A 24673-nucleotide genomic window follows, 5' to 3' on the forward strand; every position below is an offset into this window, starting at 1 on the left:
AAAGCTACAATTGTTTGCAATCATGGCATTTTGACACGGTTATTAACGCGCGTCATTTTAGACCAGTCTTTTGTTTGACGTCTCCCGGTCGAACTCTCACAAGGGCCAAAAATTTACACTAAGCTTGAACAGCATCTACATATTGAAACGACACGGAGTAAATATTACAACTGGCATTTTGTGGACACACTCCACGGACATAAACAAACAGCGTGTGTTTGTCCCGTAGTCGGTGAAGCCGTCCAGGCTCTACCTAGCAGCAAACGAAAGCCAACGTAAACACCTGTAAATGAGCCTGTGTTCAGTGGGAAGGATTTAGGCTGCGGTGTGTAGCAGATGAGTGTAGTAGTTGTAGAAGAGACGTTGGGGCGGGTAAGACCGCCAAGCCCTGACAGCTGAGGATCTGCTCGGTGCGAACAGCAAACCACCACGTAAGTGGAGAAAATCCATCTAACCGTTGGGTTATGTTTACCTGATTTGCGGTTTGTGCTTTAGGATTATCTAGCTGTTTTTTTTTTCTTTCCTGAGGTTGTTATATTTTATAATTTTAGTATTACGTATGTGCGGAGAGTGATTGGGTGTGGGTGATGTTAGAACACGAAGGCTTCACACCCTGCCCTACGTGTATACTGTTATGTTATTCCAGATGGACACGTTTCTAGGCATTCTGGGGTCTTATGGTTTACTGCCAGTGTTTTAGATTAAAACTGAATGAAAATTTTTAGATCAGTGGACAGCTTGTTGTATCCAGGCTCCGTACATCGATATATGAACGTGGTGCATTCATAAAATAACCATTTTATGTTTCGTTCTGGTTCGTTGCAAATTATGCCAATGCATAATACGTGTATTTTCGAACTGATATTCCAAGCAGTCTGTATACTGACCTGCTATGATTTGTAGCTTGGAGTCAATTCGACCTCCACCTTTATGTATTCTCCTCAAATGTGACCATTACAGCCAGGTGAACATGTGTGTAGCCAATGTACAATGATCTGTGGCTATACAGAGTGTACACTTATATCAAATGTAAGAAATCGCTCCGAAGCTTAGATCCTTGTCTATAATTGTATAGATCTGCCATTTATTGACACGCCAGAAATTTACTCCAAGTAGGCATCATGCATGGCTGCACGGCATGTACTCAAAGTAGAGAATGAAACCAGTGGCGATGGATCGTGTTAATGATTGACAAATTCCGGGCGCCAGGTATTGGCGGCTGGATCGATACGACTTATCGGCATTGTGTATGATGGTGAAGCTTTGGTCTAGCTGCTTATCAGTGCTGCCGAGGGGCGGAGAAAGAGCAGCTGACCGGAACATGGAGCAGAGACCAAAGGCGGTTAGGTAGATAGCTGTAGAACAGGTAATCCATAATTCTTATTTACACAGCTAGACTCAACTAGACTAACGACTTGTTATATGCCCCTTCGGTTCTGCAGAAAGGGTGCATCAGTGTATTGTACAAGCTTTGGTCTAGTTGCATCTCACCAATCAATGCCCGTCATTATTTGGTTTATCAGACTCACATCAAGCTGTATAACATTTGAAGACATATTGGTACCCTTTCTTTTCGCGGAGTGCACAGAATGGCATGGTCTTACTTGCGTGAGTTCTTTGCGATCTTTAAGATCAGCTATAGTTATGCACCTGTATCGTAATATCGTTTTAATGTCAAGTAAATCTGTGATGACCCTTCAAATGGCTATATTTGTCTATAGTATAAAGCATGTTTTATCGCGTGCGAAATGTACGAAAAAAGCCATGATAAATTCAGGTATCCACATGTCCATATGGGTAAACTTTTTAAAGCTATACTTTGGCCTCAAGATATTCGCGTATTTGATACTGGCTACATATGTACACTTTGTAATGAGTCAGGTATTCTGTGTGACGTGGTCCCCCAGATCCATCTATATTTATGTGTAAGGCCAGTTTTACAGCGGTCATATAGACGATACAGTGGTCTGTTTCGTTCAGCATTCTCTCCAGGCAGGCTAAAACTGCCGCCTTATCATCCCTCAGGTAACCATGTCAGTGTGCATGATGGCTTCCCTCTCACTCAGTCAGTGCCTGTTTACCCACGGGACGCTATAGGCTCCGTCACACAGACATAATGCCCGGGTAATTTGTACAAACCACAAAGGCAAGCTGGCGTTAGACCCTCATATGAGAGCATGGAATTAGTTGTATGTCTTCCTCATAGGGCGATTCCTAAAATAAAAGCGCAAATTACGTGATGAGAACATCGTGCAAGTAGGATGTAAGGCAGGATTACAACTGTACCCCTGTGATATGACAGGACTGAGGGCATGCCCCGGCGTTACTGTTATTGTTGACTTTAAATAATGAAACAGCTAATGACTTTTACGTGTCAACACCGGAGATTTAAATTGCAAGCCCAGGGGATTAACGTTCAACATATGCAAGTTTTTGCAGGAACATAGACGTGTTGGAATTTCTGTTCATTTGTCAGCTGCATCTGAAATCTAATTTTGACGGAATCTTGCTAGTTTGTAGACAGATTGGAATTTTTGTACATTCGTCACCTGCACGGAATCTTGCTAGCATATAGACATGTTGGAATTTCTGTACATTCGTTAGCTGCACTTGAAATCTAATTTAGACGGAATCTTGCTAACCTGTAGACATGTTGTCATTTCTGTATATTCGTCACCTGCACCTGAAAATCTAATTTTGACGGTATCTTGCTAGCATTTAGACACGTTGGCATTTCTGTACATTCGTCACCTGCACGGAATCTTGCTAGCATATAGACAGGTTGGAATTTGCGTACATTCGTCAGCTGCACCTGAAGTCTAATTTTGACGGAATCTTGCTAGCGTATAGACATGTTGGAATTTCTGTACATTCGTCACCTCCACGGAATTTTCCTAGCATATAGCCGTGCTGAAATTTCTGTACATTCGTTAGCTGCACCTGAAATCTGATATTGACGGAATCTTGCTAACCTGTAGACATGTTTGAATTTCTGTACATTCGTTAAATGCATCTGAAATCTAATTTTGACGGAATCTTGCTGACATATAGACACGTTGTCATTTCTGTACATTCGTCAGCTACACCTGAAATCCAATTTTGACCCAATCTTGCTGCCATATAGACTTGTTGGCATTACTGTACAGTCGTCTCCTGCGCTTCAAATCCAATTCAGACCTAATCTTTACTGGCATACAGACATGTTGGAATTTCTGTACAATCGTCAGCTGCACCTGAAATCTAACTTAAGCGGAATCTTTACTGGTATATAGACTAGATGCCATACATTTTATTAAGCTGGAGGCAATATACCCCGTTAAACTAGGTGCTGTATACTTTAGGATGAGGGCTGTAAATGTCATATAAGCTAGGCATGCATACGGCATTTAGCTGGAGGCCAGATACTTCATTAAGCTGGAGGCTGGATACTTCATTAAGATGGAGACCAAGTGCGTCATAAAGCTACGTGTAGTATACTTCATAGTATACCTTATGGGGTTAACGTGTAACTGAACAGTTCCTACGAACATTGGTCCTGTCATGTTTTTATGTGTAGACAGAAGACATACACAGAGAGAAGACATACGGTTGCCAGGATGAAGCTGGTGTTAAGGTTGTGAGACATTAGCCCAATATGCCACAGAGAAGACTACGTGCTCTGCCGCTCCTCTCTGGCTATACGTTTGCTGCATACTTTAGCAGGTCATCTTGAAAATAATCAACTTGCCGTTTTAGCCAACCTCCCCAGGGGCTGTATGGCTGCCGACAGACTGCGGGTCTGATTGCTGCACCGCTGTTGGTCAAAGTTACATCCAACTGATGACTTCAACAGTCAGATTAATCGATCATTTATTTAAAGACTCAATCTGTGTTCACCAGACGATGACTAATGGAACGACATACGTATATGCTGAGTAACTACATCAGGAAATGGTAGTGCATTAAGGGGAAACAATTTCATTTTTCATTTTAAAAAAGAATAATTCTACATTCCCAGCTGTTCGACACTTGTAGCTGAGTAGTTTTAGGGACAATTTCAGCGCATAGATCAGTGATCACATCCAAATGCTGGAATACTTTCTTGGACTAGGTGTATTTTAAGAAGAACTAAAATACTTTCTTGGACTAGCTATATTTTTAAGAGGAACTACAGATAACATAGTGACTGTGGTAAGAAACAGAATGAAAATAGCTTAAGGGGAAAAGTGATGGTCCTTGGGAAATTACGTCACGTCAGCAGGTACCTGATCACACCTGTCCATCTACATTCTACGGAAACCATCTGAGGTCACACCTGTAAATGTGGGTGACTTGCCATTCATCTGGATAGAAAAATCAAGGAAGGCCACGAGTCACTGGACAAACCAGCTGAGGTCACACCTGTAAATGTACATTGTAAATACCTCGTAATGATTTATATTTGGTGATTCACCTGCATATGGTTATTAGGATATCAAAGGAAACGACGAGACAATATGTACACAAGGGTGTGGTTTGGTTTAGTTCAGATTTAAGACGAGCAGAACGCAACAACAACCTTCGCCTGATTCAATTCAGGCACCTGTCGACTCTGCACCTAAGTACCGGCTTGGCAGGTGTACGGCAGGCGAGATGTACACAGCTGGAAAATGGTAGGCGTAATTGTTGTGAACGTGAGCAATAAATTGTTCAGTAAAATTGATTTCATTATGCCAAGTACACCCACACATCTCATTATTACTTACTTATTATTACTTACTTACAGTGCACCTCTCTACATCACATAGAGGCGCCACATTTTACAGTGCTCCTATCCACAACACAATGGTATGGACTAAAACTTGCAGAACTTTTTTTTTTTAAATTTGACACATAACCACCGAAACTAAGACATGAAAAAAGCCTTTCAAATTCGTCTAGGGCACCCTATACACATTTCTGGGAATTTCTAACAGTAGTAGTATTAATTAATCCTTCAAAGTTTAGTGAATTCATGAATATAGAGTTAAACATCGATCAAATAAATAAATAAATAATCGAAGTTTATTGTTTGTGTCAGTGACATGCCTCTAGCTACTCAGCAATAGAATCTATAACATTTTCCACAGATACACACAAGGTTGCCTAGACGGACACACAAGGTGCCCTAGATGGACACACGAGGTACACGAGGTGCCCTAGACGGACACATGAGGTACACGAGGTGCCCTAGACGGACACACAAGGTTCCCTAGACGGACACACGAGGATTAGTGTCCAGGCCAATTTATACATACATGTATATGAGAACGGGATATGAAAGTTTTAGCTGATGCCAGTGTCTTGGCACATGATTATGTCACCCCGATCATGATATTTAAGTATACTCACTGTTTGCTAAGGTTTAGTTTTTGAATCTCATTGTTGTGATAAGTGTAAAACACAAAGGGATCTATGGTGAAGTATTAATGTGCACAGGAGTATATCAGGAGGACCTTAAGATTTCAGGGAAAGTAGAACTTAGTCGTTGAAAGAAAAATGTTTGTATGCTGTTTTAATTTTGTACACAAATCGCGATACCATGCACACCTTCTAATATAAAACATTCCGAACCACCTACCACTAAATACCCAAGGACAAGGAGTTTAAGCGTACTAAACTAGGACGTGGTGGTGACTGGCCTGAAAACTTTTATGTTTCACGTTTTAAAATCAGATTAGTGTGTATATTCATGATATAGCCTACAGAACACGAGGAACAATTTTAAATATGACATTCACAATCTGAGACTGAAATCAGCCACTTGTAGGCACAAACGTCATTGTTGTACCAGAATTTAAATTAGTTTTAAATTAGTTCCATCAGGCCCATCTTCGAAAGCCGTTACTAACACATAGGCCGCGCAAACAATATCTCCATTGTTAGTTCTGGTTGCATTTCATGGCATGAAGGAACACATTCAACTCTAACCTATTCATTTGGGCTCCTTTGAGCACAAAACGGACGTGGGACATACAGAATAGACTGCAATAATACACATGCATCCAGTTGTATTGGTGGAGTATTTTCAGTCAGGGTATAAGCGTCACGCCTGCTCCGGCCTATTGTAGTTCGCCATACATGGAGGCCTGTTTGTGCACTGCAGCAAAATATGGACAACTAACGCCGTGACACCGACTGCAAAGAGCTCGCTTTGGTGGTAGTATTTCCAGATCATTCGTCCCATGTATAAGTCAGATACACGGCCGTTTACCCGTGTCTTCACCTGCAGAAATCAACAATAGGGTTGGTCCGTAGGTCTTTGCATGAAATTTCTTTCCTAGAAAATAGTAAGTATATTTTTTCTAAAGACTGAGTCACGTGATTACGTAACATTTCATATCCACTAGACATTTATATTAAGTACTATATCAGCCGTAATCAAATTTTGTGTTTAATATCTACTTGGAATATATGGCCCATTAGGCCTATACACCATGCACCGTTCACTAGGTTTTATATTTCACAACATACCAGTGGCCTCTTGCACGAAGCGATCGTAAGCAAATGGTGATTGTGACATATATCTTGAAAATGTGTTGCCATGGTAGTTACAATCAGTTTAGGTTATTACCGCTCTAGCGCCGTATACCTAAACGATCATTCAGGGCCATACAACTTTAACTACGTCTTACACGAAGGTCAACAATAATCATTGTCTGCGTTTTTGGTTGTCCCATTCTAATAGCGCTTTGAAGGCCTATGGTCAATTAACGTTACCGGATCATAATGCTGTTATGCGCCAAAGCTTTAGCAAGGGAACGGATAAGCGTCGAAGGTATAGCAAAAGGAGAGATATTCGCCAAAGATATAACAGGGATATGCGCCAGAGCTATAGCCAGAGAAGAGATATACGTCAAAGGTATAACAAAAGGAGGGACAATGGCAGGGATATGCGCCAAAGCTATAGTCAGAGAAGAGATATGCGTCAAAGGTATAGCAAAAGGAGGGATATGCGCCAAATAAATAGCAAAAGGTGGGATATGCTCGAAATCTATGGCAAAAGAGGGGATATGCACTAAAGTTACAGCACGAGGAGGGATATGCTGTAGGCCTATTACATTACTTGTTGACATCTCAATTCACATTTAACCAGATGGTATTTTCACGATGTTTCCCCGGGCTCTGCCCGGTTTCCTCCCACCATAATACTGGCCGCCGTCGTATAAGTGAAATATTCTTGAGTACGGCGTAAAACACCAATCAAATAAATAAATAAATTTTCACGATGAATAGTTAAAAACACCAGTCAGCTACATGTTATCTCCCTTGAATGAGTGGTTTGAGCGCAACGCAACCTCCACCCCCCTCCACCCACCGCCCACCACCACCACCACTCCCCACCCCACATCAAACCCCACCCCAATACACACACACCGTTACAGAAGCCCAGGCCATGTTACATGGGTCTCCATGGATACACGAGAATCCAGTGGATGTGAGTAAATTTTGGTCTTTTCAGATTGAATCTTATGTTACGTCCATATTTCACTCATTATGTTCTAAGTCTCAAGTCAGCCGACGGGTCACCCTGACTGGGATTTGAAAGTTTTTGTTGCAGTGACTACAACATGGAAGTATGGCGGTCTTCGAAAGTCTATATTAAATCATTATCAGTAATGTCAGTTTTGTTCGTGTGTCACATGCAAATTTGTTGCCTATTAACTTCCTCTCTCGATATAGTCTGCCTCTAATCGGATTTATTTATGATCCCCGGGGTCACCCCTAAGAATATTTAAATCATTTTTTGTTGTTGTTGCACGTCGTTGATTACTAGATGTAGAGCATAGGTCTTAACAGATAGATCGATCTTTACATTGTTATGTCCTGTGATACTGTGTAAAGCAGGCTGTCCAGTTACAGTGAAATTAAATTTCGATTGTTTTCTCTTTACCCTATTCTCTATTTTAAAAAAAAGAGAGGAATGTTTCACCACAAGGTGGCGAATCGATGGAATTATCTCCCCTTGTATCTTGCGTTCAGAATGTTACTCTTCAGACACAAAGTCAGTCTGCACTATATTTCCCATCATCGGTAATTATTATTACTCTTTCATCTCCCTATATGTTCGCTATACATTCTCTGTAAATCGTGTTTCCGAGAGAACTTGACCCTCAATGTTTACCACGCCCGATACCACAAATTGAGTGCCTCATCATCCCCAGCAGTACTTATAGCTTAGAAATTTTCACCGAGCAATGTGTATCTTGTCGTGCAATATCTTAAGCCTGAAAAACAAATATGAGATTATACACGGTCTGTACTTCTGCTTTTTAAGTCACCTTATATTGCTTATTTATGTAATGAGTATAAAGGTACACGTGTATGAAGTTCCTTGTAGATATGAGGATGTGGGCTGGAGCTAGGAGTGTGTTTCCGCATGCATACAGGATTATGGGTACGTGCTGTTTTACGTGTGTCGCTAGCATGTCACAGAATGTCCTCACATCGTGTTGATGTCGGCATGTTAATCATCAAGCAGGTGAGCGTCCACTGTAGTCACACATTAGATGCTATATGGAATCTTATTGAGCTGACGTCTATTTTCACCTGTAAACATAACGATTACACATATATTAGCATTGCTGACGAGAGACACAAACAGTTAAGGTAGTGACACGACGATAGTCGGGCTCACGGCTTCAGGGAGTTAGGGTAGTGACTCGACGATAGTCCGGCTCACGGCTTCTATATTCACATTTCCTCGTCCAATATGATGGAGAGGAACAAAGATTTGATAAGTTTTGGGGTCCAGTCCTTTTTTCTTAAGGCGTGCTCAAGGAGACACCCCGTCCGCTTACCAAAGTAAGTAATAATAAATATTGCATTTCGATGTATAGAAAAGTGTTAGGTCTATATCGATTATTAAGATATAGCTTTCAGGACGGGAGAGAATGACAAAAAAAGAAAAACAAAAATTAGAAAGTTGTTGTGGCATGTTTTGCATGATTAAATTTCTTTTTCACAAATTTTCCATGTAGATTAATTAGACTGTAAGCAGGCTAAGTCTGGATAAAACCATTTTACAGTTCTTCTGGGTAATAGGCTGGTTATACGTGGTAATCACGGTCAGCATTTGCCCCGTGATTCAGACTAATGCAAAAGTGGGGGTTAAATACACCTTTAGCCATGTTTACCATAAGAAAATCATAAATGTTAATGTTAACCATAAATATGTTTTCGCTTCCAGAAGATGTTTTTCGCATTTTGTATCTAAATAAACTTTTCTCTTAAGGACTGTAAATAGCGTTATGTGTGAATGCCGAGCAGGTCCCGAATTACCCTGACGGCCGACGGCCAAATAACGGCCTGTCAATTTAGGATATACGGACGCGGCAAAATGATATCCCCTGAGTTGTGTGTGACTGCCGAGCAGGTCCCGAATTACCCTGACGGGCCGACGGCCAAATAACGGCCTGTCAATTTAGGATATACAGACGCGGCAAAATGATATCCCCTGAGTTGTGTGTGACTGCCGAGCAGGTGTCTCATGAATTGTGTGTGACTGCCAAGCAGGTGTCTCATGAATTGTGTGTGACTGGCGAGAAGGTGTCCCATGAGCTGTGTTTGACTGCCGAGCAGGTGTCCCATGAATTGTGTGTGACTGCTGAGCAGGTGTCCCTTGAATTGTGTGTGACTGCCGAGCAGGTGTTTCGTGAATTGTGGGTGTCGATTGCCGACGGTTACAACGATTTAGCATAAGCCACACATATGGTGTGTTACATCATTTTGACACACGTATAGTGTGTCACGTCAGTGTGACGCCTGTATGGTGTGTCACATCAGTGTGACACGCGTATGGTGTGTCACACCAATGTGACGCATATGTGATGTGCCACATCAGTGTGACACATGTGTGGTGTGTCACATCAGTGTGACACATGCATGCTGTGTCATGTCAGTGTGACATGTCAGAGATCGAGACTGAGTCAGTGTATTTAATCAAGGTTAATTGTCGATGTTTCATCACCTATACTTGTAATCTTAAATCACTAATAGTACATATTACATATGCTACACGTAAAACTAAGACCACTAACGCTTCTCCATTTAGCTGAATTACCTCGTTTGCCCATAACAACTGGCAAAACTTCATGTTTACAAATGACAGCCAGACGTCAGATTTACAAATGAGAAAGACGTCATTAGTTCAGACTCCTTCGACAATAGTTATTTGAGAAGTTGTGTTGTCAGGGTCAGTGGCTCGAATCTTGCTTAAAATTTTGAATTAATTAGCTATCTAATTTATGGAAAATTTTACTTGAGTACTTTTTCTCAGAAAAAAAATCTGTTACATTTAACAGAAAGACTCATGTCTAAATGATGCTGGAATGCATTATGCTATTGCAGCAGATTATTCTGTTAAAAATAAAACATATATTTTATTTATTCAACTTAAATATTCTATTACATTAACAGGATATTATGTTGAATATGCCAGAATATTGTGTCATAATAACAGAATACATCACTAAAACAACAGACTTTCTGTTAAAATTAAAACATTCACCTTTTGATTGATATGTGTTTGTATGAAAATCATCTGTATAAATACTTATGTCATCTTGTATAATTGATATGTTCCTACTAGTTCCAGTACTAGTGTGGTGAATGTGTTAACGGACTGTTATCCTGTGTAGTGAATCTGTTAACGGACTGTTATCCTGTGTGGTGAATCTGTTAACGGAATGTTACAATATGTAGTGAATCTGTTCACGGAATGTTATCATGTGTAGCGGGTGACTGAATCTGTGCTGTCATATGTAACGGGGTGACTGAATCTGTTAACGGAGTGTTATCCCGTGTAGCAGGGTGACTGAATCTGTTAACGGACTGTTATCCCGTGTAGAGGGGGGCGGGGGCACTGAATCTGTTAAAGGACAACTGAGACCTGTGCGTAAAAATAAATTCATTTCTTTTTTTCAGATTTTTTGAGAGTGTTTAAAGGCATTAAAATATTTGAAAACTATGGTGGGCTTTATGAGCCATACTAACGGTAGCGAGGAACTCTGACGTCACATCATCTTTTTTCCCCGATGTTCACCTGAAGGAAGGAATTTTTGGGAACATTATTTCAGTAATTTTTCACTCATGGGTAAAAAAGAGTTATTCCAACATTCAGTGTCGTGATGAGGGTTTGATAAACTTCATGTGACGTCAGAGCCTCTAACCTCTGGGGGTCCATAAAGCCCTCCTTAAAAGTCAAATGTTTGAACGCCTTTCACAAGAATCTGAAAAAAGGAATGAAACTTTATTTATACATAGTTATAAGTGGTCTACTTAGTGATGCCTACTTCGATTTTTAGAGGTCTTTTCCTTTAACTGAGTGTCATCCTGTTTAACCGGGTGACTGAATAACGGAGAGACTGAATAACGGAGTGTTGTCCTGTTTAGCGGGTGACTGAATAACGGAGAGACTGAATAACGGAGTGTTATCCTGTTTAACGGGGTGACTAAATCTGGTAATGGAGAGTTATCCTGTGTAGCAGAGTAACTGAATCTGTTGACGTGCGGACTCATATACGTAATCGTCCTATCTCTAGATTAAGGCGATTAAAGCATTAACTGTATGTGATCACCTGGGTATTTACCCTATGTTTATATGGCAGATGTAAGGCAGTCTGCTGCGAGGGATACGTGTTCAATGATTGACAGGTAGAGCGTGGGTGCCATTAGCAGTGAAACACTGGTTATAATCATTGATTTGGAGGGCGAACAGCACGGTCATTTATACCATTTGTAGGGTTAACTGTATGCAGTTCAGCAGCACCTCTTACCTATCCCTATTGCATTTCTCTATTCACATGTGTCAAATTGAGTATTCTTTTCTTTTTTATATGCAGGTCGGCCTGGGACTGGACTGGCAATGACTGGGGGCCGCTGGAGTGAAGCTGGGTGACAGCTACAGGTAGCTCCAGTATTAAGAGATGAAAGGTTAACCTTCCGTGTCAAGAAATCGCGCTGTTACGCAATCCTACAAAAATGTATCCCCCATGAGGACTTCATGCCAGCTGCACTACAGAGCTAGGTCCTTGTTCATGATTTTGCTAAGTTGTCACTTTTCACTGGAGCGTTAATATTCTTTAAGAAATCGGACTCACGATGCGCTTTCATTCCAAGAGAATCGTGACATTTGGCCTAACGGTTTGCATTGGGGTTTTGATTGTCATCAATGTGTATAACATTGACTCGTGGACACAACATGCGAGCTCCCCACCCTGGAACCGCCAGTCTCGGCTGGAGTTACACGCTGAGGGCCGAGCTGTACATCTCTCTCCCCAGTACCTCGACGAGAACCAAGATTTGGGGATGGCTCTGGACAAAGTAGATGTCCGTAAGACCGCAGAGAGGCGGGTGTTGTCACAATCTAACGTTTGGCCAAACTCAGCAGACCCTGATGATGACAGAATAGTCAAACAGATGACATATATCCCCAGATCCTTGATGAATTTAAATGAGAGCGACCAACACGGCAGCAAAGTCATCCTCGTGTACACTGGCATGGGGGGTTGGGCCGTGCAGCCTGGTCAGCAGACCTTCCTAGAACAGAAATGTCCCGTGAACCGGTGCTTTGTCACCAGCAACAGGGAATTCCAGGAAACTGCAGACGTGATGTTGTTCAAACATGGTGTAAGTGTTCCGTCCATTCAACGGCTCCCGAGGCAAATCTGGGTGCTGTATATGCTGGAGTCTCCATACCACACCCCAAGCTTGTCCAGCCTCAGAAACGTCTTTAACTGGACGGCGACTTACAGACACGATTCTACAATTGTAACACCGTATGAAAAATTTGTACCCTATAATTCTTCAAAAGTAATGAAAAGGAACAGTAAAAACTATGCTGCCGGGAAAACCAAGAAAGTGGCTTGGTTCGTATCAAACTGTGGAGCTAGGAACGGGCGAAGACAAGTGGCTAATGAACTGGCCCAATACATAGATGTGGACATCTACGGTGCTTGTGGGCCTTTGAAGTGCCCTCGTTTTCAATCTAACGACTGCTTCGAGCTGTTGAACAAACACTATAAATTCTACCTCGCCTTCGAAAATTCTAACTGCATGGACTATATAACAGAAAAGTTTTTTGTTAATGGACTGCAGTAAGTATGGATTTTGATATTTTTATACGCACACGATCTTCAGCCCACATAATTCTAAATGTAATTGACATAAGTAACCGTTTTCATGAGCCTCAACAGAGAATCTTCCCTCGCAAATGACGCCTCCTAATACATTCACGTCTTGTATATTTACCTGGGAAATTCTCTGTACAAAGTGTTATCATGGACTAGTGATACACTGATATGTATACAAATGCATCTGAAATTTGAAATTGCATTTACTTGTAATTAACTCGAGTTGGAAAGTTTGGAAAGTTTTTGTTGGGTCTTGGAATTATAAAGAACAGTCGCCCCATGGTGCATTCTTCCAGATAGACCAGACGGTTTGGGTTGTGAACCACAGAGCCTGGGATCATGGACCAGAGCGTCTGTAGTTCATGCCAGAGGGCTGGAGGCCATGAACTAAAGGGCCTACGGTTGCCAGGGATTATGAACTAAAGAGTCTAGGTTCATGAACCAGAAAGCCTCGGATCATGAACCAGAGGACATGTGGTCATGATCCAGAGGACATGTGGTCATGAACCAGAGGGCCTGAGTTTATGAACCAATGGTCAAATCTGGATATCATTGGGGTTGGGTTGTGAACAAAGAGGTCTGGGGTACTGGACCAGCGGATTTGGGTTGTGAACAAGGGTGTCAAGGGTCCTGGTTTCCTGGACCACAGGATATAGGCTATAAAAAAAGAGCATGGGTCCTGGACCAGAGGGTATAGGCTGTGAACATGGGGGCTTGGGGTCCTGACCAGACGGTTTGGGTTGTAAACAAGAGAGCTTGAAGTCCTGGATCAGACGGTTTCGGCTGTGAACAAGGGGGCCTGGGGTCCTGACCAGAGGGTTTAAGTTGTGAACAAGGAGCCTGGGGTCCTGGATCAGATTTTGGCGGTGAACAAGAGGGCCTTGGGTCCTGGACCAGAGGGTATGGGATATGAACAAGGGTCTTTGGGTTATGAGGGCCTAGGAGTAGTTAACCAGAAGACTTACACGTGTCATTTCGGGATGGATTTAAATATATGTATATAAACGTGTCATAAATAAGCACAGCAGGTTAGCAATGCAGGTTAGCAATGCATGTTTGCGGTGCAATACCCTGCAGTGCTTATTGTGTGACACCTTTGTGTATATGCTCAGTTTATTCTCGGATAACTTACATGCAGAAATCCTTTGCTGGCACAGCCAATATGCTTTTCTCGTCCTATTCGCGGATTTAACAGTGATTGCTTACCAACTACGCGGATTTAGCAGTGATTGCTTTCCAACTTCTCGGATTTAGCGGTGACTGGTTACCAACTTAACGCTATTCCTCGACTGGGCATCGTTATGATACATCTGTGGCAATTTGGGGATTTACCATTGAACACTTTAATGTGCTTACTTTGTGATAGTTGATAGGATTGGTTATTCTATAGCCTTTGGCAAACCTTCCAATATTTTCGTGATTTGCGTACCATTTGTGTACAGCACCTATGCCGCTACATCCGCTTTAGACCATTGCCACCATTAGGAGATTTTGTGCAAAACATCTTCAACAACGCCGACATGACGGGGGTCACGGTGATGAGGCAAGAAGTGATGACATAGAACCGAAAAGCTCAGTCTCAAACTTTGTTTCTAACAATACTTTATGCACATGTATTCAGCGCGATTATTACCAACTCCTGGAACAATTTCATGGATGCGAGGACACCAGTGGTGAGGCTAAGATTAACCAGCCGGCGAGCATCGTAGAAGCTCCAAATGTCGACCTCGTCTAGTGGTGGCAGTGATATAAAGTATAGAGCGAGACAGGGGCACATGCGCTGTAAGGATAAGTCTGTGTATATCTATCCGTATAGATGTATAAACTTGTTTATAATTTTACAGGAGCAAATAAAATAACTTTAATTCATTCCTTGGTGGATGTTGCACGGCAATGGTTTTAGCATGTTTCTGTTTTCTCTTTTCGACAGGAATGACATAGTCCCTATAGTAATGGGTGCTAGGCCAGAAGACTACAAGCGAGCGGCACCACCTCATTCTTATATACACGTGGAAGATTTCGAATCCCCGAAACTGCTGGCCGAATACTTGCATAAACTAGACCAGAATGATGATTTGTACAACGACTACTTCCGGTGGAAGGGCACAGGACAGTTTATCAACACTTACTTTTGGTGCAGATTATGTGCTCTGGCGCATGACGTGGACAATTCCCCAACGCCATTTGAAGACGTTGAAAAGTGGTGGAGGGGAAATGGGGTGTGTATAGGCCAGGAGAGGTGGGACGCGTTCTCACGGAGGATGAGACAGCTGACCTGACTGGCAGTCTGAGGGGAAACAGGGTGTATATAGACCAGGACAACGCGGGACGCGTTCTCACGTAGGATGGGCAAGCTGACGTGAGCAGGGATTGTCTGTTCTGTTGAAGCGAGACGTAGACGAACGGTAGGAGAAGTACGCTGATACCGTCCAAAAGGTGTTTCCTTTAATTAAGCCCCAACTATTATATGGTTGTTTAAAACATATCTGTGCATAAAAGAATAGATATAGACGTGACTGGATCAATCACAGAGCGGGGTCAGGTTAACACCCATGGGTCTGAAGGTGTTAAGTGAGCTATAGCAACAGACCAGGTATAGGGTTCATACCAGAGCTCAGTCACTAATGTTACCAGTTAGAATTATAGTGTCAACAAGTCCAACACAATCTAACGGTTGTCTGTCGCCCGCTACATATCCTACGTAATCATCCTCATAATGGATATGTGTTCACATGATAATACATCATGTGAACTGGGCTTAACCATCCTGTATAGTTTAAACATAAGAAAGCGTCATCCCATCGTTTCATATTTATACATGAATTCTGTGATTTGTTTTCTCGTGTTACCATTACTAAAGCATACTATATTGATAACGTTCCGTAATGACAGAGACCAAAAATCTCATTATTCCAAACGAATCTCAAACAATTTCAATTTGACTTGGCAATATCTTCTCCTTTACTTTATGATCATGAATGCAGCCGGGTCTAGAGTTCGGGGTTAAAGTTGTTACTAGACTGAAAACACCGAGCATTTTTGTGTAAGGCTGTATATTGCATTTGCCGTTGTCTAGAATGTTGTTATGGACGCTGATAGAGTTCAGTTGCCATCATCTCGATTTGCCATGACTCAAATTTGCGTAAATTTGATATAGTACACGCATAAGGTTGAAAACGTTCACTTGCCATCTCGCTATCTATGTCTCCTCAAAAACTGTACCTGAATTCGAGATTTTACAAGTATATGGCTGAAAACGTTTACTTGCCATATCGCTTCTCGACCTCCTCAAAACTCTTCGTAAATTGGCCTCATAGCTAAATATGTGTACTTGTTATCTCAAAGCGCTCCGTGAACGCGACGCGTAGTATGCCTGAAAACAAACACCAGAGCACGCTATCACATGCAGGTGCGACAAACATTAAATACACACACGAAAATTTAGCCTGCTTGCAGTAAGCTTTATTGTAGCATATTTTCATCGTTTGGGAGCATGTACATGGGTAAGCCTCTACCGGTTTCCGTTTTCCCACCATGTCGCGAGATCACAACTGAACGCTCAATCGATTGTTTCTTTATTATCCGTTTATGGGCAATTGATCCAAATTCATATACATCGTAACTTTGAAAAGCAAAGCTCATATGTCACCACATTTTTGTGATTTTAAAATTGTTCTATATTTTCAGTGTGAGAAGTATTTTTTTTATGACTCTTTAGGTGAGCTTTAATTGATTGCAACGTTCGCAATTTTGTATAAACTTGTGATGCAACCTGTGGAGCTGACATCGACCATGTCTGGTGCATTATCTCTGAACACTGACTTGCCTTTAACCAGATGACTGTTATATACAATACTTGACTCGTGGGGAAATCTTTAGGTGATAAATAGAACAGGTGTGGTTAGTTGGCATTGTTTGTCAGGTTTAGTTACAACAACCAGAACTGGAAATGGTACAATTTATGTTCTACTTTAATTTGTTGACTTGTAAACATGTGATGATTACACACTTGTTCAATGAGCAATAAGGGATATGTCACATGTTCCAAGCTAAACATGCAATATATCACAATCTAGTTTATCTGTTATGTAAAGCAATTTAAATGATTTATTCTATTGAGGTTATGTTAATAACTTCTGATGTTAAGATAATATTCTTCCGTTTTAATGGTGTTCTTAAAAAACACAAAAAGTTGACTAAGAGATGGCTGTGTTTTCGTCACATATCTGTATATGTATTTGCCATTTATCCACAGACGTTTCTTTCTCTATTCAGAACGGAACTATCAAGGAAATGCTCCCTTGTAAACTGTTCCACTATGTATTTGTTGCCATTTACTTGTTGTAAGGTGTAGTAACTTTTATGGGCTATGACAAGAGTTATCTGGCGTCTGATCCAGGCTCTGTGGACATTCCAAATGTAGCATTGCCTCAATACACATGCATGTATACACGCCTCTATGTTAAACTTCACCATGACAATCACTTCCTAAAAAGGCGTCTTAATTGTAGGGACTAAATATGGCTACCGCTATTTCACTGGGGTCCCCATCTTGTTACAATGGCTATTTTTGTTATTTTCTTGGTAAAATGTATTTTTTATTTTGTTAATATTTGCTAACTTTGCTTGTATATATGCAGTGAAGTGACCACAGTGGTACGAATCCGAAACCGACATAAGTCCGCCGTACGAGAGATTGAGTTGTCTCTGGTATGCTCTTCATACTTATGCCTGCATATTCAAGATCATCCACAACTTTTTACATATCAGCCAAAGCATTCAAATTGTACGTGTCCCTAGTGAGTAGTTCGTCATTATGGCACAGTACAGTAACCCATTGTTATGGGAATGTTGGATCGAGGCCATCTTGTTCATGCCTTCATGCGTTATATTGTAGATCTTCCGGACAGAAGATCTAGTCGTGCACAAGGCATTCCATATAGTAATGACATTTGTAACCTTCTGGCTGTGGCAGAATTTCTAGCCATTCAGGAAGCATTCCATATAGTACCGGGATTCCTCTCCTCCTCGCTATATTTGGTATTTCAGCCCTGCACGAGGCATTTTACGCAGTAATTGCACTTCTCACCTAGCTATTGCAGTATTTCCAGCCTTGCACGAGAGATTCCATACTGTGACGGTATTGCTCACTTCCTCCTTACTTAAGGCAGAATTTCTAGCCATGCGCGAGGCATTCCATACAGTAACGGCATAGCTCACCCCCACCCTAAGGCAGAATTTCCTGCCCTTGCATGAGACATTACATACTGTAATGGAATTGCGCACCACCTCCCTAAGGCAGAATCTCCTGCCTTGCATGAGACATTACATACTGTAATGGAATTGCGCACCACCGCCCTAAGGCAGAATCTCCAGCTCTGTATGAGACATTCCAAACAGTAACGGCATTGCTCACGTCCTCTCAAAGGCACAATTCCCAGCTCTGCATGAGACATTCCATACAGTAACAGCATTGCTCACCTCCTCCCTAAGGCAGAATTTCAAGCCATGTGCGAGCCATTCCATACAGTCACGGCATTGCTCACCTCCTCCCGAAGGCAGAATTCCAGCTCCGGACGAGACATTCCATACAGTGACGACATTGCTCACCTCCTCCCTAAGGCAGAATTTCCAGCTCTGCACGATACATTCCATACAGTGACGACATGCTCACCTCTTCCCTAAGGCAGAATTTCCAGCTCTGCACGATACATTCCATACATTAACGGCATTGCTCATCCCCTCCCTAAGGCAGAATTTCGAGCCATTCCGTACAGTGACGGCATCGCTCACCTCCTCCCTAAGGCAGAATTCCCAGCTCCGGACGAGACATTCCATACAGTGACGACATTGCTCACCTCCTCCCTAAGGCAGAATTTCGAGCCATTCCGTACAGTGACGGCATCGCTCACCTCCTCCCTAAGGCAGAATTCCCAGCTCCGGACGAGACATTCCATACAGTGACGACATTGCTCATCTCCTCCCTAAGGCAGAATTTCGAGCCATTCCATACAGTGACGGCATCGCTCACCTCCTCCCAAAGGCAGAATTCCCAGCTCCGGACGAGACATTCCATACAGTGACGACATTGCTCACCTCCTCCCTAAGGCAGAATTTCGAGCCATTCCATACAGTAACGGCATTCCTCACCTCCTCCCTAATGCAGAATTTCCAGTCATGTGCGAGGCATTCCATACAGTAACGGTATTGCTCATCTCCTCCCTAATGCAGAATTTCCAGTCATGTGCGAGGCATTCCATACAGTAACGGTATTGCTCACCTCCTTCCTAAGGCAGAATTTCTTGACCTTACATAAGACATTCCATACAGTAACGACATTGCTCATCTCCTCGCGTAGGCAGAATTTCCAGCCTTACAAGAGGCATTCCATGCTTGTAGAAATCTATATTGATTAAGATCGAAAAGAACTGCGTGGTTTGAATGGAAGGGTGTTTGTTCATTTATGGTGTACAATGTTCTCTAGCTTTACACACAGGTGTACATGTGCCAGCTTTACAGTCTTACACACAGGTGTACCAACTGTGAACTAATCACAGCAATAAAATGTGCGTGAGCAAAAGGACACGGCAATGCCAATAGCCAATAAGATGTGTGCTTGTAAAAGCACACGGCAATGCCAATAGCAAGGCATTGCTTAGTTAACTGAGGGCATTAAAATCTAAGATTCTATATATATATATATATATATATGGGTAAGTATGGTATGTATAGGGTGGACAATGTTTATCTGGATAATGTGCCTTTGAACATGATAATTCCACGATCATTCCAGTCTCTTGTATTTTATTTACGTTTGTTTTTGCTATTTCTGTTCTTTGAACTGTGAAATGTTGATTCCGATCCATGGTAATAATTGAAAAGTATTTTGACTGAAAAAAAAAATAAAAGTTATTTTTGGGGTTCTGACATTGGGTTTCGTGTAGATTATCTGCATGTAGTGTTCATCCTCTGTTTAAAATGGTGGTCTCTCCTACCTTCCATCCAAAAGGGTGGTATCCATTATCCTCCACCCAAAATGACCGTGTTTGTTATCCTTCACTCAAAATGACCGTGTTTGTTATTCTTCACACAAAATTGTAGTCTCTTCTGTCCTCCGCGCAAAATAGTGGTCTCCTCTATTATCCGCGCAAAGTTGTGGCCTCCTCTATCCTCCGGGAAAAGTAGTGATCTCTATCCTCCGCGCAAAACGGGGGTCTCCGCTATGCACCGAGAAAATTGATGGTCTCGTCTATTCTCCACACAAAATAGTGGTCTCCTCTATCCTCCGCGCAAAATTGTGGCCTCCTTTATCCTCTATTCTATCCCCCGCGCAAATCGGTGGTCTCCGCTATGCACCGCGAAAATTGATGGTCTCCTCCATTCTCCGCGTGACATAGTGGTCTCCTCTATCCTCCGCGGGGCCTCCGTGGCTCAGACGGTTAGCGCGCTAGCGCAGCGTTGTGACCCAGAAGCCTCTCACCAATGCGGTCGCTGTGAGTTCAAGACCAGCTCATGCTGGCTCCCTCTCCGGCCGTACGTGGGAAGGTCTGCCAGCAACCTGCGGATGGTCGTGGGTTTTCCCCGGGCTGTGCCCGGTTTCCACCCACCATAATGCTGGCCGCCGTCGTATAAGTACGGCGTAAAACACCAATCAAAAAAAAAAAAAATCTATCCTCCGCGCAAAATAGTGGCTTTGGTTGTTCTTTACTCAAAAAGTGGTCTTCCTTCACTCAAAATGGAGGTTTCCATATCATCGATCCAAAGATGTGGACTTCCTCACAAAGATGGTCGTTTTCGCATTCCTCCCGACGATGGATTTCCCCCTCTACCAACCCACACCAAGTCTACCGAAATGATGTCGTTTTCCCATCCCTCCAGGCGATGGATTTCCAGTCTATGAACCCTCAGAAGGGCTACTCTCATGATGTTGTTTTTGTATGAATTCCCTGGTTAAACTTGTATGCCCAACCAGCCTTATGGGCAGTCAGCTGTGACGTCACCGATAAGGTACCGGGCGACCGGCTGAAGATCGGCCATTTTAAAATGGAAATATACCTACTGCCTCCGCTGAGAATACATCTCTGGCCACAGACCCCATTAATTTTCCATAAGCGACAATGTTAACGTTTAGCGCTGTAGCTCAGTCCCAAACATTCCGTGGCCAATAAGGTTTGGTACCTGCCCCAGCCTGTGAGAAAGAGGCCCCAGCCTGTGCCTCGCAACGCCAAGGGACGTCATTCGCAGCCTCATCACTACCTCACACATTGTGTGCTCTCGCCAACAATTTCAAACTTTTATCAATAAAGCTCATACCTCCTCAAAGTTTAGACCATTTCCAGCATTTTAATGCCAAGCATGCACCTGTGCACCAAAAATGGCTGCCTGGGAGCAAAAAAAAAAGACTTAATACCCTAAAATGTACAGAATTACATTTTGCTATACTTGGGTGCCATGCTTTTCACAACAGCGACGTTGAAAACGAGGCTTGTGCATTACGTCACCTACTTTGAGATGGCTACTTTCTCCTTATGTGAACAACTGCAGGTGATGGCGAACGTACCGAACTGTTCAGCAGTGCTCTATCAACAGGCGTTCGTGGGTATTATTGTCATGTCCGTCCGTGCTCAGGCCGATCCATAGCCATTTCAATATATTTACACACTTACCACTTGATTTCGCATACCAGAATTCAGAGGGGGTACAACAATAGTTATCGTGGGTACCTCACTAGGTTCTCGACGCTGGACGACCCAAGACATAAGCTGATATACAAGGCTTTTACCGATCAGACTGCAGTGATATCTTTCTCCTCATATTCCGATTGAAGAGCGGTGACCTGCTTTGCCTTCAACTCTACAGAAACGCAATTGTTTGCCTTGACATACGCGATTATTTCTTCGAACTTTCCTTCATGCCGTCTTTCGCAGGCGCCGCCATGTTAAATAACTTAACATTCATTAACTAATACGTGAGAAATGGTTCATTTTTATTTTGGATGTTTTTGATTAATTCGGATACAGGTAGATGCTTGATTTTTACACATTTGGTACAGATTTAGACTCAAGGAATCTGAAAATATTTATCAAATATCAGATACTCCTCTATCAACAATTATCCCCAAATTTTGGGAAAATCACTGCTGCTAATGGCGCCCATCAATACACGAGTACGGTAGGATCACGTAGAAAGGTGCGTGATCTCGAATTGAAGATCGTCTTGGGAAGTAAATCGTTGTAATTAGGACCATTAGCTCAATCTGAAGTCACTAAACCTTTACAGGATGCATGAAACGCTTTGGTTTTATTTCGTAATGTGCAGATTATGGTGTGTAATAACAGTACAAACAAATCATTCAACTTTCGCTTTAGTGGGTAAAAATGGCTTCAAAGTACCGGTACAGTTTTCTTAAGGCCCTAGCGGTCAGTCCGGAAATTAACCGAATAGCGGCGGGTGTGTGGAGAACAAATCGAATTGGAGCGGGTGCAGGGACCTGGAGGGGGCGATGGTATTTTGTGAATGTCTTGGAAATTTTCTGAATTTAACATCAGTTAAATTTAATGTCTATTCTAATGGTCAATGATGCCACATCATCACTAACCATGTAACACCCATTCTGTCTGATCAGCAAACACTGGTGAGGAACCGATTGTAGCGGATAATATGAAAGGTCTGGGGTTCAATCCCGAGTCGAGTCACATCTCAGACGATGCCATGGGTTATCTGGGCACTACATTGCATGATAGAATAGGTCAAATACTGATATCAGTATAATGTAACTGAGTGGGGCGTCATGTTTGTGGTGTCTTCAGCATGGCAGCTCTATAAAAATGTTGGCAGCGGGTCAGCCCTACTACAAGGAGACGCCCTTCTTATATGACCGAAATAATGTTGAAGGCGATGTTAAACCCTACTCAAACAGACACTGGAGATGATCTATCTGTGCCTACAGACAAAATCCCAGGTATATGAGCAGCTGAAAAATCATGTCTCTAATGATACACCACATGTACCCAGCAATACCAGTACATATTCTAGAATTTATACGACATATGTTACTAATATCAGCCACAGGTGTGTTGTTCATTTATAGTTACACATGGTTGCCCACCACAACACCTTCAAAGCAATTTAGTTCCAGAAACACTTTAACATTAATGTCACATGCCTTTTCACACCACCTGTCGCACCACCTGTTCCAAATAATTACGTAATTACCCACGCCCCTCACCCACTTCCACACCATAACCCAGCACCCCTTCCACCAGTCACTTGAGGCCTCGATCGAATTAGAATTGTGATATATTTTTAAAAATAAATCATCAAGAGGCTAATCTGATAATGTCAACACTGAAAACTGGTTTCTGTAGCACACGAGTCATCTCTCCGTAGCCGTCTATCTATAATCTGATAAAGCTAACTTTGTCGTGTAACATACAAAACTGGTTTCTGTAGCACACGAGTCATCTCTCCGTAGCTCTCTATCTATAATCTGATAAAGTCAGCTTTGTTGCGTAACATACAAAGTTGGTTTCTGTAGAAAAAGAGTTCTCTATTTGTAGCGCGCTCTTTAAAGCGCAATGGGTAGGCCTACTATTCTATGCCAGAAAATAGGGCGATAAGTTTTGGACGGCTGTTGTATAGTTACTCCCCCTTCTCTGCCAAGTGAAAATATAACTCGTATGTTCTGTCAATTTTATAGGGTGTGGAGCTCATAATGAATAAATGATTAAGGCTGAATGTCACGTCGACAATATTTCAGACATATCCTCGTGAGTTCAGAAGGATGTTTTACAATACAAGAGGTATGCCCTGTTGTGGTGTTGACTCTAATGTTTGGACAAAAACAAAGATTTCAAACCCCGAAAAAAAATCTCACGTGTGTAGTATGAATGAAAATTGAGGTCATCCTTGTACCCATGACATACTTGTCCCATTCTCCCTGAATATATAAATAAGCTTATCTTAACATTCTGTAAGGGAAGGGAGATGGGGGCGAGGTGTAGTGGCTAGAGACTCTTGCCTTTCAATCGCTAGGGGCACACCAGGTGCAAGTTCAAACCTGGCCTCAGACGAGGAATTTGCAGTCTCCCGCTCTCACTGTTTGCCGGGCCTTGGTGACAACAGCGCAGATTGTGAAGTCTAGCGCTCGTAGGGCCGATTGAACGGTCTATCGCTCGTGGGGCCAATTGCGCAGTCTAAAGTTCGTGAGGACGATCGCGCAGTCTAACGTTCGCGAGGCCGATTGCGAAGTCTAACGCTCGTGATGTCGATTGAGCAGTCTGACGCTCCTGAGCACGGAATTGGCGGAATGGGGCGGGTTTGCCTCTCTGCCTTCTTCAATCGCCAGCTTCAAAGGACCACAGTGTGAAAAACGCTGTAGGTTCATCTATATGCTTCTGTGAGGTATTTGAGTGGCTTTAAGCGTCAAGATGACTAATAGGCCTATTGATATGGCAGAAATGCGGCATTAGTTGCTATCCACGCAAATGAACAGGCTTGTACGGAAGATGTCGTTATTGTTGGAGAGGTAGCAAATCCTGCTG

At 42.4% G+C, this 24673-nt stretch overlaps 1 protein-coding gene across 1 annotated transcript; it reads left to right on the plus strand.

Moving 5' to 3' along the window:
* Positions 1-7360: 7360 nt before the first annotated feature.
* LOC135466774 (glycoprotein 3-alpha-L-fucosyltransferase A-like) lies at positions 7361-15427 on the plus strand. Its single transcript, XM_064744444.1, has 3 exons — positions 7361-7435; positions 11841-13094; positions 15061-15427. Exons 2-3 carry the CDS (start codon positions 12100-12102, stop codon positions 15407-15409), a joined length of 1344 nt encoding a protein of 447 aa, XP_064600514.1. The 5' UTR covers positions 7361-7435; positions 11841-12099; the 3' UTR covers positions 15410-15427.
* Positions 15428-24673: the final 9246 nt, after the last annotated feature.

Source organism: Liolophura sinensis, chromosome 6, assembly GCF_032854445.1.
Source record: "Liolophura sinensis isolate JHLJ2023 chromosome 6, CUHK_Ljap_v2, whole genome shotgun sequence".
In the NCBI taxonomy this organism is placed as follows: Eukaryota; Metazoa; Mollusca; class Polyplacophora; order Chitonida; family Chitonidae; genus Liolophura; species Liolophura sinensis.

What these genes read in the sequence shown, in the direction of transcription:
- LOC135466774 (XM_064744444.1), top strand. Translation starts at nt 12,100, where the DNA reads ATGCGCTTTCATTCCAAGAGAATCGTGACATTTGGCCTAACGGTTTGC. An exon ending in TTTTTTGTTAATGGACTGCA is followed by an intron (nt 13,095 to 15,060) that starts GTAAGTATGGAT and finishes TCTTTTCGACAG; the next exon opens with GAATGACATAGTCCCTATAG.